The 14826-nt window shown below is 34.6% G+C and overlaps 1 protein-coding gene across 7 annotated transcripts in view; it reads left to right on the top strand.

Moving 5' to 3' along the window:
- The window catches only part of PUS7L (pseudouridine synthase 7 like), a 39678-nt gene extending 26778 nt beyond the window's left edge, over positions 1–12900 (top strand). For 5 of the 7 annotated variants that reach the window (XM_068560016.1, XM_068560017.1, XM_068560012.1 and 2 more), the window contains 4 exons: positions 644–1890; positions 3206–3364; positions 10991–11478; positions 12677–12900. In XM_068560016.1, the coding sequence (XP_068416117.1) occupies positions 644–970 (327 nt within the window). In that variant the 3' untranslated portion in view covers positions 971–1890; positions 3206–3364; positions 10991–11478; positions 12677–12900. The remainder of the gene's footprint in view (positions 1–643; positions 1891–3205; positions 3365–10990; positions 11479–12676) is intronic. The other 2 variants (XM_068560013.1, XM_068560018.1) reach the window with 2 other exon arrangements.
- The last annotated feature ends 1926 nt before the right edge of the window (positions 12901–14826 follow it).

Below are 14826 nucleotides of genomic sequence, written 5' to 3'. Positions count from 1 at the left end.
ACCTCAACTTCTTGTTTCATCTCTTCTACATTAACAGCAGTTTGTCTAATAATATCTGACTTGAGTTGGTTGCCTTGGTAATTGAGTCCTTTTTTTTTTTTAAATATACCACGCAAGCACAATATTTATTTATTTAGTTAGTTATTATCATTATTTATTTATTTATTTTTGGCTGCGCTGGGTCTTTGTCGCAGTGTGTGGGCTTCTCTAGTTGTGGCATGAGGGTTCCAGAGTGCATGGGCCCTGTAGTTTGTGGCACGTGGGCTCTCTTGTTGAGGCATGCAAGCTTGGTAGTTGTGGCGTGGGCTTAGTTGCTCTGCGGCATGTGGGATCTTAGTTCCCCGACCAGGGATCGAACCCGTGTCTCCTACATTGGAAGGAGGATTCTTAACCACTAGACCACCAGGGAAGGCCCTTAAGAGTCCTTCTTGATTTTAGTTGGCTCTTCTCTTTTCTGGGCAGCGTTAAAAAGAATCAAAGTAGTGTAATACTCAATAGCATGTTTTAGGCTGATTGTAATGTTGATATCCTGCGTCTGTTTTTACAGATCCAGGTCCCAGTCATAAAAGTAAATTTAAAATATGATCAAATATTTTTCCGAAGGCTGTTTCATGTATCTTTTTTTTCCCCTTCCATTGCACAGGTGGTTCTTCCAGTGCTTGGATACAATATTCAGTACCCAAAGAACAAACTAGGGAAGTGGTACCAGGAAGTACTCAGCAGAGATGGACTACAGACATGTAGATTTAAAATACCTACTCTGAAACTGAATGTTCCAGGATGCTATAGAAAGATTTTGAAACATCCCTGTAATCTCTCATACCAACTAATAGAAGACCGTGATACTGATGTCCTGAAGGAAGGTTCCCACATCGATGAAGCAACTTTATCTCTTTTGATCTCTTTTGATCTTGACGCTTCGTGTTATGCTACAGTTTGTCTGAGGGAAATAATGAAGCATGACTTTTAAAACTGACCCCGTTAATATAATCGTGTTATGTGCCACTTTTTAAAGGAAAGGGAGCTAAAGTTTCTTGAGCATCTACCATGTGCTAGGAGCTTTATAATTGTTATCTCCTTTAATTACACAACATCCTGATGAAGTAGGAATTTGATACTAACATTCCAGAGGCTGTATAGCTAGTAAGTGGCAGCATCTGAGTTGAAGACTCCAAAGCCTTTGTTCTTTCTATTATCTAATATCTCGGTGACCTTTAGTCTGTGCTATAAAAGTTACAGTCTTTCTGGACTGTTAGGAGCATATAATACTGCAGGATGACATTAAAGAAGATAACATTAAAGAAAAACATTTTTGGAGTAATGTTTATATCCTCAAGCTCCTTGCTTAGAATGTAGATGAAACTTGGTTGTAATGAAAACAGGGAGGGTTGGAAAGATAGATGAAGCATTTTGTTAATTATTGCCATTCCTTCCTATTTTTGAAATTATTGATCAGAACAGTACCTCAGGAAAATATAATCCCTCTATTTATGATAGCTACCCCAGGGTAGTTTACCCCTTTATGAGGGAAATAATCTTTGATGAAGATTGAAATAAAAGTTATCCTGCAGTTTCTTTATCTTGACACATATTGACCCTCCACTTTTTTGTTATTTTTGTTCTATCATCTAAAACATAAATTTTTAGAGTCAGACTGATCTGTGCTCAGACTCCAGCTCTGACACTTACCAGTGACTGGGTGTTATTGATTCTTTTCGAGGCTCATTTAAGGAATCAAGATAGCACCAATCTCATAAGCAGCAAACAATAGAATTATCTCCACCTTTTTACGTTGCTGGAGGAAGAAAACATTTTACCCATTTCGAAAATTCTATATTTGTTGGTTTAACTCTCCCGCATCACAAACCATCCTTATCCACTTTACATCAGGTACATTTGGGGGGAAATGGGATATACTGATTGGGAAAATCTGAGCATTCTTTTATTGCTGGTAGCATTACGTAATGACTTAAAAAGCTGTCAAGAGTATTATATATTAGTAATGTGGCACTTTTATATACTTAAGTCAGTCAAACCATTTTGGGTATATTAACATAAGGAAATAAAATTCCAAAGAAGGAAAAAAACTATGCAATGCAAAATTTGCTTAGTGCAGCATTTTTATATATATAGAAAGAAATTAGAAACAGTTTGGAAGTCCAGCATTAGCTAACTAAAAGTAAAATGAGATGTAACAACTTGATGGCAAAACATTTAGTTATTAAAGTTGATGATGAAGGTTTTAGGTATGTGAGAAAATGTTGTCCCACAAAACCATATATATATATATATATATATATAAAACATATAAAACACAAATGCAGTATATACACTGCATGCATCTTTTACACAGGAGAGGCACTTTAGCATAGTGATTAAAAGCTTAGATACTGGGGACAAACTCCCCTAGTTTGAAGCTTGCCTCTGCCACTTACAGCAGTGTGGCCTTGGACAAGTTGTTTAAGCTTTGTGTGTTTCAGTTTCAACATCTGTAAAACAGGGATGGTAATAAACCTACCTCTTAGGATTATTGTGATGATTTGCTGAGTTAGTATATGTGAAGCAGCTTAGAAAAGTGCCTAGCATTTAGTGATTGTTAAGTAAATGTCCACAAATGCAAGTTTGGAAGGGAACAGAAAAAAATGAAAATGCCATTCTGTTAAGATCATAGAATGTTTGGAATTTTTTTAATACTAGAAAGTTCCTCTTTTGTCTTTATATATTTTAATAATAAACAAATTCAGGACACAAAACTTGCAGATTGTGGTACCGTGGATTTTAAAAATTACCTTTATTGCCTTAATGTTTATCGAAAATGAAATGATGCTATATTAAATAGTAAAAAAATTTAGAAATAATGTTTTAACTTTATTTTATATGATAAATTATATCCTATAAATGTAATCAGAAAGTGAATTACTAAATAATTAAATCCCAGTTTTCTTTTAATCATTGGGTAGCAATTAGAAACTATGAAATCATTAAAAATGTGCCATCATTGATAGTATTCTCTTTGCCTGTAGATGGCACTATAATTTTAGGTATCTTTCTAATTTATTTGTTTAGTACTTTGGCCCTGTGTAAAGAAAGGATCACGAAAGTTATTTCAGGTCACCATAAAATGTATTCAGATACTGTTCATGTGAAAAATTATTTTATATACTAATAATATTTGCCATGTTAATTTTTTTTTTTTTTTTTTCAGTAAGGACTTGAATAGACTTTGGACCAAATGATGAGTAGTCACCTAGGTTTTTGCAGTTTTTCTGGAGCATTTCAGGCTTTCAGAAGAAGAATCTTTGAATCAGCTTTAATTTTCAACGTTGCATTTGAAACTGAGCAATAGTGCCTCAGGATTACCAAGGTAAAACAAATGGAGGTCTTTTTATTAAGATAAGAACACTTGGATTTTTGTAAGTTGTAATAAACTGAAGTCATATGCAACTTTGATCCAAGTAACATTTTTTCTGAGTCTTGTGCCACTCCTCTCATTGTAATCCACGTACCCATCCTGTAGGTGGGTAGTGTTTTCCCTGTTTTGCAAATGAGAAAATATTTGAGTGGTTTACTGACCTATTCAAGGTCAAACAAGATGCTATTTGGGAACTTGATTATGCTTCCTAGAGCAGTACTGCTTTCATCTACCTGATATTTGCCTTCTGAAAACAAGTTTTTTGGTTAATAATTTCTATTTCTACCAACTTGTTATTTCTTGATATTGATTAATAGGCATATCGGAGCAGGTCTTGAGAGAAACGAGATTCCTTTTGAGGTTCTGAAACCAAAATAAAAGTAAAGGAGATCGTTTAGGAAATTTCCAAATCATTTTGGGGTATTTTCCAGAACATTTTTGGACTTGTATCTCAATGATGGGCAACATCATTATAGGTCATAGAAGGTTACTTTAGATGATACCTGGTACAATATTAAATATCATTGAAAAAGTACAGTGAGAGGATTGTTTATTTATTTTTTTTCCAATACTCTTTTAATCTTTTAATCAACCATTCTGTTTAAGACAAGGAGAAAGCTGGCTGAAATGAGTTTACATATATCGCTTGCTGGATTTACCTTTTTAACAGAGATTGTGCAGGCCTGAGGCTCAGGAATACCAGCAAGCAACAATATCTAACTAGAATTTCATAATACTGCTTTGTTTTATTGAGTTTGTTTTTCTAGTTACCTTTTTTATGGCAAATAATCTTGGTTTTCAACTTATGTGATGTTTCTTTCAAAAATAAATTTTAAAAAGAGAAACTCTGTAAAGGTAGTAAGGAACTACTAGTACAGATATAACAGTAACTGTGACAGCAGTACATGAATGATTGAAGTTTGGGAAATAGTGAGAGTACCTGAACTCAGAGAGTGCCTCTACCGCTGCACTAGGGTGTCCCTTTAGTAACCCACTGAATTTCTCTGTTGTGATCTCAGGTGTGAAGTAATGTTAGTAATCATTTTTCAGTCCAGGACTGTACTGCATCAAACAAAATAATGAAAAATACACAAATGCAAGATACTATGAACATAAGTACTACTGATCACATGCCATATCTTAAAATTTCACTGATAGGGATTTTCTTTTAGAAAATCTTATGAAACACTAAGAACAGTGCCCAGCACCTAGTAAATTCTCGGTAAGTGGCAGCTAGTGTTATTATAGTTAATATTACATTACTGTGCTCTCTGATGAAAGTTTTACAGTTGAATGGTTAATGAATTTCCCTTGAGATCTGATCTGACTCTGTCTTAGCATAAAGTAATTACAATTCAGCACACTTTTATTTATTTTTTTGTAAGTGGAAAGAACTACGTATTTCTAAATCTGGGAATTCAGCAGTTCATTCAAATTTAGATCTTTAAGAACTATCTAGGTCAGTGTGCCTCAATATTTTCCACCTGGGAACTACCCTTATGAGACCAAGAAGAAATGAAGCTGCATATAACAGTGCAGAATTTTCTTGTGTTAATGTCAGGATAGGAGAAGAGGTTGGAGGGAGACATAGGGAGTAAGAGAAATAGGACTTTTCATTTTTTTCTTTATTTACTTCTGAAATGTTTGGGTATTTAAATAAGAATACATTTGTATATTAATTTTGCAATTAGTTAAAGAATACTTGAAGAATACTGAAGCTTCAGAGAGGGTAAGGTAAGGGAACTGATGGATTATGATTGCATATTTTTCAGAATGGTTCTGGTGGGTCATGCCAACGTATTGCCAGAGAGAGAAATTTCTGCATTGTATATTTTAACAGTACTAATGGCGGTTAATATAAATAAAGTTTAGTACCTGTGCTATGGATTTTGCTTTCCGATTCAGAAAGATTCTTACAAATAGCTTGATGTCTTATGGTACTGTTTTAATCTTTTTTTTTCCTAAGCCCTTCTGCTTTACATATTTCTGATAGGCCACAAAGCAATGCCAAATATATGAGATAATAATCCACAAACATTTGAGAGCCCCTAAGTTAAAGGCACTCTGTAAGATGCTATGGGGAAAGACAAATAGATAATATCCCTGACTTTGAGGGATTAACAGTGTTATATCCTTGAAGATATCATTTTATTTGAGATGCCGTCTGGAAAAAGAGTATATAGACCACTAGATGGCGAAGGGAAAAACAAGCAGCGTCTTTGCATTTCACTTATGGCTCACTGTATGACGAATAATAGGTTTCTTGACCTCTCAGCACCTCATTCTGAATCTTTAAATGATACCTATATTAGCATTTCCACGCATATGGAGATCTCCTCTTAAAATATGCTTTGAAGTATTCAGTCTAAATGCTGCTTTCTCGAAAGCTATAGTTTAAAGAATGGGAAATGGTGTTAGCAGAGTTAATCTTGTGTAATTTCAGTGTGGGTTGTCAGGAATACCTTTAAGTAAAGAAAATGACTCTAATCTTCTGGAACAATTCGTTTTCTCAGCAACTGGGAGGCAGGAGCTAATTTACTCTGCCTGTGTACACAGACCTGTCTTATTCAAGGAAAATTTTACTCATGGAGAGAAGTCACAATACCCATGAAATTATTTATATTTAGACATTGGAAAATATGGCAAAATATAAGAAACATTAAATTGCCTTTTCTGTATCAGTTTCCTTCCTAAATACCCAACTCAATTACCCATATTTTCTGTTACAAAGAGGAAATTTAATCATGGAGTTGAGACAAGAGCTATTTGGTTGTTTTTAAAGGGAGGAGAACAGAGAGCTGGTCACTCCCTCCTTAGCTGAGGGTGTTTGAGCAGCAAGATGGGTGGAGAGTGGAGAGGGTTAGGGACTTAGTTCTTTATGCTTTGGTTCCAAGTCACCCTTTTCTGATAAGCCTTACTGGCATTTTCTTAGACTGGTTATGTCAGGATTCTGAAGCTTTCACTACAATAGGGTGTTAATCTTAGCTGATTATTTTTCCCATCCCCACCCCTGGTCATAAAGGACTAGTGTTCTTTTCTGGAAAGGGAAGATGAAGACTCTTTCTATAAATAACCTTTATAGTTTCTTTAGGTTATAATAAAATGTGGTGGGTTTTTTTTTTTTTTGCATATGATTTTCAAAAAAAAACTAATTTTTCCATAAAATATCTTAAGGGAAATCTAATAGATTTTATGGTATATAAAGAATAACAATGCACTTTTCACATTTAGGAACCAATAGAAGAATGGGGAAGCAGTTATTCTGAATTCAAAGAACATTCTTCCAAGGCATTGAAAGAGAACACTTTAATTTCATAGTGAAGCATCTGATGATTGTGTTTTTTATGTACATATTCTCTCTCGTTTTGATTGTTGTGATAATTTTGTAACTGACTGCCTCCATTCTTCACTCTAACTGGTCTATCTTTGTATATATACTCATGTCAGTTACCGCCCCCCCCCCCAAAAAAAAGTAGACATCTGATCCTGTCATTGTGTTGAGACCATATAACATTTCAGTGGCTTCCCAGTACCTATGGAATGAAAGTCCAAATTCCTGAACACAGCTACATGTAGACATGTAGAGTATGGTTTCAGATTATCTTTCAAATGTCATCTGCCTCTTACTCGGTAAAACATACCTTTTGGTTAAGTTCTGTTTGCTCCTTGCCAAATATAGCAAGTTTTCCCATGTTTTGTACCTCAACCTCCCATTCTCCTTGGCAGAAAGTCCTCTCTGTTTAGGTTAAATAAATGTCTTGTCTGTGAAATCTGTGTTCTCATAACACTCATACTGTTCATATCATGTTATACTTATTTGATTGAATATCTGGCTCATCTACTGCTAACTATTTAAGGGCATTCTTCTTTATACCTCAGGTACCCATCAGTGCCTGACATGTAGTAGGCTTAAAAATGCTGAATGAATACCACAAACACACCTTAGTAAAGTTACTTGGTAAATATATGTATCTCAGGAAAGTTCTAAAATAGCCTTTTACCCTCACAGAAAGTTTAGAGTATTAGAATTGGAACTCATTATAATGCCTTTCCACTTTTACATGAATTGCCAAAATAATTTTAATGGTTTCATCTTTGTCATCACTACCTATAAAATGCGTACTTTTGATTTAAATATTAAATGCATTGTAGAATTTCACTTAACAACTCAGAACAAGCTGTCAGGGAATGTAACCATTCTCATGTTACAAATGAAGATTCTAGAGCTTGAAGAGGTTAAGTAGCTTACCCGACGTTGCAAAGAGAGTTTACCCTAGCTCTTTTTGTTTTCAAGGCCCATGGTGGTAACTACTTTGCTCTGCTGATTCCTAATGCAAAGTGCCTCAGTTCACTTTGCTTAACTAGTGATTATTTAATTTCTGCCCATCTCTGAATTTACCTGTATATTTCTAGTACTTTATGACATTAAGGCGACCTGGGGGAAGACTCACTAAGTGACAAAATGATAATGGCTGTTAATCATTGGGCACTATGTGCTTAGCATTTTACATCTTACCAATAAGCACTTACCTTTGGGATAAGTACCATTATTTTTATTTTATAGATGAGGACCCAGAGATAGAGTACAATTAAGAACCTTGAGAAGGGTGAAACACAGAGCCAGAGCTGAAACTCGGATGCTTTTTCTTACAGAATCCAGAGACTCTTAAGCCATGAACTTGGTTTGAAATTAAGTGGTAGTGACTCCGGTCATGTCACAGAGCCAACACAAATGTTCTCTTGAGGAAGTTGCCTTCATCCCAGGTTTCCCATACATGTTCAAAGACCGTAAGCAGCACAGAAAAAAAAAGCAAGGCACCATGAATAAGTGTCAGCAGAAACAAAAGACAGTATAAAGAGACCTGCAGGACTTCAGAATAATAGACATGGACTTCATGTTAACTATTTTTAAAGAAGTAAGAGATGAACTTGAAAATCTGCAGGGAACAAGAAGCTACAACACAATCTAGTATATTTGAAAAAGAACCAACAGACTTTCTAGAAGTGAAAATGTAGTAATCAAAACTTAAAACTCATGAGTTTAATAACATTGCACAAAATTGAAAGCAAATTAGTAAATTGGGCCCAAAAAAATCCAGAAAGGAACAATGAGATTTTAAAAAATTATGGAGATGAGACATGGAGGATAGAGTGAGAAAATTTAAAATACATTTAATTGGAATCTGAATGAAAGGAGAAAGAATAAGGTAAAGGCAATAGTTGAACAGATAGTGGCTGAGAGTTATCTGGAACTAGTAAGACACTAAAATACAGATTTCAGAAGTCCAATGAATCCCCAGTAGTGTAAATAAAAATAAAGCCAGATTGAGATACATCATAGTGAATATGCAGCACATCAGTAATAAAAAGAAAAATCTTACAAGCAGCTGGGTAAAGATTATTCTCAGGGTGTGTGATAGCTTACTCTCCAGATCAACAATGGAATATAATGAAATAACTGAGAAAGTTTACAACTAAGTACTAACTCTGACCAGAGGAAATTAGGACAAAAACAAGCTTCAGGCAGAAGGTAGAGGATCTCAAATCAGAAGCCTAAGGTGGAGGAATGAATGATGAACAGGAAAAGTGGTAAATATGTGGTTAAATATAAACAAACATTGCCTTGATAAAATGATAATAGCCACAATATCTTGTGGGTTAAATAAGGATGATAAATTAAAACATAACACCTGGGAGGGAACTAAAAAGGGTTAATGATCTAAGGTGGTATTAGCTGAAAAAAGGATAAACATTGATTAATTTTAATCTTTGATAAATTGGAACGGTGTGGTATAATATCTATAATACTAAAAGAATAAAAACAGCTATAACATCCAAACTTGGTGCAGGATGATTGCTCTAACAATGTGTTCTCTACAGGTTAGAGTTTTGTGATTAGTTTGATATACTTGATAACAGACATTTGATTCAATACAAGAATCATTTCCATTGTCATGAAAAATCTTAACATTGAATATTTCAAGAATAGGAAGAGTTTGCTTCTTCAAACATAATTTCAAGTGTTGTAAGCTTTGAATGATTGTAAAAAAAGATTTAAAATTTTTCCCACAAAATTTTATGCAGTTATATGTATATAGTATTTACTATTTCCTAGGCATTGTCACAGACACTTATTCTCTTAATCATAAGTTTTGACCAGGAGGTGTGCAGATGTTGCTATTTCACACACAGAATCCATGATTAAAACATTATGGTCAGAGAAGCAAGCTCAAATTTCTTATTGAAATTTTGAAAATACTTTATTTTGAAACTTCATATGTATTCAATATTTAATATCTTCCATAGTAGGTCTATTTTATTTTTCTTATCATAATTATATAAAAGCAATACTTTTTTTCACTAACTCATACCCCTAAATTCTTTCCAGCCTACATTAGTGTGATACAAATATCATTTTCTGCATGTGAGGGAAGAGGCTGGAGAACACTACATTATATAGAGCCAGATAGAGTGGAGGAGAGTATGATCATTCTGCATTCTGCATTTTTAAGGCTATATTAAAAACAAAAAATATTAGAAAATACATGCATAATAAATATGACTACTCATATTTATTTCCTTGTGTGTTTCTCCTTTACTTTTCTCTTTCTTTTTTGTTCATGCCCCCATGCTCTCAGTCTGCATTTGACAACTGACTTGATCAGTTCCATAGCCACAAAAAGTCATAAGTAGTTGGCTTCATAAAATACTTCTGTGACCTTTGTACTGATGGTTTCTTAGTGCTCCCAGAAGAAAACTCACTAGGAGCCAGCCTTCAACTTCAATGCCTACTCTAATTTCACAGTGAAATATATCCTTGTACTTATAACCCCCTCCTCGCTCATCTAACTCTGCTAGGTATTCTTCTCCATGTTTTAATGCTCTAAGGAAAACTGGGGGGCTATCTTAGAATTTTCTCTGCCTATTTCTGGAGTGTTAGAATGCTTATTTTTTATCATGCAGTCACTTTCTAGGTGACAAATCAAGTAAAGTATTTGGGCAATCAGCTTAATTGCTCTAGTAATTGCAGTGGAATAGAATTTCTCCTAGTAGGAGCTATTAGGAGATATTCCACATGTGTTTAATAAGACAAATTAGAGAACTTAACGTTTAAATCCTTGGTTACTGTTTTTATAATTGGGTTTAATGTCATCCAAGAGACAATAAGTCTTACAAGTCTTAAACTTAGGTCTCTGGTCTAAACACCTTCAGGTGACTTGTGATATGAATGTGGTTGTGCAAGTGGGCTTTTACCCCTTTTCCTGAATGGAAATCATATAAAAGCAATAAGGAAAACAGCACTTTTTTTTTAAACCAGCAAACAATATGGTAAGCAAATTTAAAGTGCATGTAAGAACTGCCAAGGGAAGCTGAGACCTGAAAAACGTTGCATGGTAGGACGTGGGAAAAAAAGTGGCAAGAGGGTTCAGTAACAGCAGATCTCAAAAGCAGCAAGAAAGGATTTTCCTAAATATGACAGGTCTACCCTGAAGAGAAAAATTTGGTAGGTAAGGCTGGTGGCAAAAACACTGCCAAACCTGGTTTGAAGCATCTCAAATAATGATGTTGTATTTGTAGGAAACAGAAGAGAGCATCTTTGAGTTATAAATCATGGAAGATTATCCTGGCCTCTCCTGCCTAACCAAGAACCTCCTGCAAATTGCTGGCCCAGGAAAATTCAAGTCATTCAGTAATGAGTAGCAAAGGAAACTGGCACAGTCTCAACACAAAGGTAAACGTGGGAGAAAAAGATAAACTTGTGGAAAAGAGCAACAAAATTTACCAACAGCCTGCAAAAAGGTGACCATGAAGATAAAAATTGTGCCACGCTTTTATTTTATTTTTTGGTAAAGCAATCACTTCTGTGAAAGAAAACAAAAAAGACATGGAAGAAGAAAGAAAAGAACGTAGGAAATATAACACAAGATAAAGGAAGGAGGAGAGGAAACCTGAGACAGCAGATTTCAAGAAAGGTGCAGAAAACAAAACCATCAGAGAAATGAAGATGAAATTGAAGGAAGCACAAAAAGCAGTAGACAATGAGAAGAATACAAGGGACCAAAAAGGTAAGGAGAACGAAATTGAACTCTCCTAAATATTTGAAGATTTAAACACACACACACACAAGAAATCACAAAATATTAATGGTTAGGATGTAAAAGGATATAAAAGACTTTTGTGTTTGTGGAAACAAGAAAATCTGGGACAAAATAAAAATTATACTTTTCTATGGAATTATAAAATAGACTTGGATGCAAGGAAGGCATGATGGACTGAGTACTGGGGTGAGATGAGTTCTTCATAGTTAGCAGAGAACCATGTTAGCTTCCATATCTGAGGGTAGGTAAAACCATCCTAACTAAAACTGTGGGCCAGCTGCAAAGCAACTCAACTCCTAGAGAGAATCAGAATAAACAGCCTTTCTTTCCAACAGCCAAATTAGGAACACACTTGTACTGTTTGGGAAATAATTAAAATAGTACTGATCCTTTTTACTTATTGTTGGCAATGAAACTTAAAACAATAAAACATTCAACGAAGCAAGAAAATGTGATCCATAATGAAGAGTAAACTTAATAGTGAAATATAGAACAGTTTCTCTTAAGATCAGAAAAAAGGCAATGATGTCTGCACTCATTAATTCTGTTATATTAGAGGTTCTAGCCACTAGGGTAAAGCAAGGAAAAGAAATTAAATGCATAAAGTTCGGAAAGGAAAAATTAAATTCTTATCTTTGAAAGACAATATGATTTTATACATAGAAAATACAAAGGAATCTACAAGAAAAACAAACAGCTGGAACTAATAAATGATTTTAGCCAGTTCACAAACTACAAAGTCCACGTACAAAAGTCAACTTTATTTCTATATAATAGGGATGAATAATTGAACAATGGTATTTTAAAAACAATACTATTTACAATAGCATAAAAACACGAAATATTTAGGAACATACTTAACAAAGGCTTACATGTCCTCTATACCATTAACACAAACATTTCTGGGAGAAGGAAAAAAAAAAAAACCTAAGAAAATTGAGACAGATATGACGTTCATTGACTGGAAGACTCAATATTGTTAAGATGTCAGTTCACCCCAAATTGGTATGTATATTTAATTAAATAACAATTAAACATACCCTACAATATGACTCAGCAATCCTATTCCTAAGTATTTATTTAAGATTAATGAAAAATACATCCACAAAAAATGTACAAAATGTTGTACAAAAATGTTCACAGTGACTTTATTTATTTATTTCAGCAACTGGAAACCACTCAAACGTCTATAAAAGGAAAATGGATAAAGAGATGGTGGTGTATTCAGACAATAAAAGAAAAATTTTAAGATACATGAAACGGCACAATGAATATCAAAAATATTGTATTGCATGAGGGAAGCCGGGAACAAAAAGAGGACATGTGCTGTGATTCCATTTATATGAAATTCAAAGAAGGCAAAATAAACTGTGGTAATAAAAATCAGAACAGTTGTTGCTTCAGTGTGTATGTGTGTACGGTGGGGGCAGAAGCAAGGGGGGGTTGGATCTAAGGGCTGGAGGGGAAATTTTTGTGTGAAGGAAATATTCTGCGTCTTGTTTGGGATGGGGTAAATGGATTTATAAATTTGTTAAAACTTGTTAGACTGTGTACACTTAAGATTTGTACATTTCACTGTAGGTAGATTATAACTGAGTAAAATATTATAACGCGTCTGTGGTAGCCATGGAGCTCTTTCACTCAGATATTCCTTCAAAAATGACCCTGCCATATGGCGTGCTGTTAGCCTATAGCCTCCAACTGTAGCGTCTTCAGAATGTGCTGCAGCACTGGAGCTGACGTGTTCTCTCTGCAACTCCAGCCAGTGGCTTGTTATGACATAGGTAGCAGAGCCTGGACATTCTGCCCAGGGAGAGACCCCTCAATGGGCAGTCTTTGCTCTAGAGTTCTTGCTCCAGACTGGCCATAATGTTTTCAGAGCTGCACTAGTCTGAGGCTCTTGCTACCCAGCTGTCCTTGCTTTCTCCTCTCTTTTCTCAAGTTTCCCACCCATACCATGGTCCAAATGCTTTTCCATCCTACTTCTTCCTCTCGCCTTTAGTTTCACAGGCATTATTCTTAGTGATCTCTTGCATGTCTAACTCCATCTTGGCTTTGGACACAAACTTTCAATTAGAAAATAATCTGGGATAGAAATGAGAACCGAAATATGTCATATCAATACATTTATATTGGCTTAATTCCAGAAAAGTTTTTTTTTTTTTCAAGAAAGAAATCACTCTTTATGCCTTTATGCTATATGCAACAAGTTCACCTAAAACAATATATTTAATGGTTGAATATAAGGCTGTGAATAAAGGCAAATGCAAACAGAGAGTAGAAGTCACGGTCTTAATATCAGATTAGGAGGAATTTAAGCCAAAACACATTAAGAGGAGGAAATATTCATTTTGACAGCTCGAAGAGACATTTCAGATACAGATGACTTTAAAGGCAACTGACAAACTTAAGGATGAGGAGAGTAAGAGGAAATTTCCCCTGAAAACAAATATTTGAGCATGTGAATCATTCTGTAGTTAATTCAATTTAGTAAACCTATGTGGATGAGCCAAAAAAATTAATTTATTTCATATATTCTTGTATATAGCTCTCTCTTCAAAAAGTTTTCTTTAATAACCAAAATATATGTTCTGTCTGAGAAACTTTATAACATCTTTTTAAATAGTTATCGATAATAATTTCCAAAGTAATTCAAATCCATTCCTAGCATTTATCTCAGTTGAAACTTTATAAATTTATTTCTGTGATTACTTGCTTAATGTCTCTCTCACCATGCAATGAGATCCATGAAGGCAGGAACATTATTTTTTTGTTGATTGGTTGGTTTACTTGTTTTATCATTGTATCCTCCACATCTTGCACAGTGTCTGGCACATAGTAGGTACTTAACAATTCTTATGAATGAATAAATGAACATAACAATATCGGTATAATTTCTTTTGAAGGACTACAGCTAAATTTATTCCTTCTAGATGCAAGTCTTTCTGGAAGTAGAGAGATGCTGTGCTCACTCATGGATTCATCTATTCATTCAACAAATATTTATTTACATGGCAGACACTATGCCAAGCATGGAATACACAGTGATAATAGGAACAGATATAATTCCTGCCCTTGAGGAGCTCATAGCCTGGTCGGTGACTGCTTAAGAACTTATTAATTCTCTACTTCTAATATTTTATGTACAACTATAATTATATATTTGTAATAGTACTGTATCAGAGAGCTCTCCTAAGCTCTTTTCTTATTTGATTCTCAAAGCACAGATATAAAGAAACAGATATTAGAAAGTTATGCTTTGGGGGCTTCCCTGGTGGCGCAGTGGTTGAGAGTCTGCCTGCTAATGCAGGGGAC

Source organism: Eschrichtius robustus, chromosome 13, assembly GCF_028021215.1.
Source record: "Eschrichtius robustus isolate mEscRob2 chromosome 13, mEscRob2.pri, whole genome shotgun sequence".
In the NCBI taxonomy this organism is placed as follows: domain Eukaryota; kingdom Metazoa; phylum Chordata; class Mammalia; order Artiodactyla; family Eschrichtiidae; genus Eschrichtius; species Eschrichtius robustus.
Note: the sequence above shows the minus strand (reverse complement) of the source record. Positions and strands in the feature narration are given on the sequence as shown.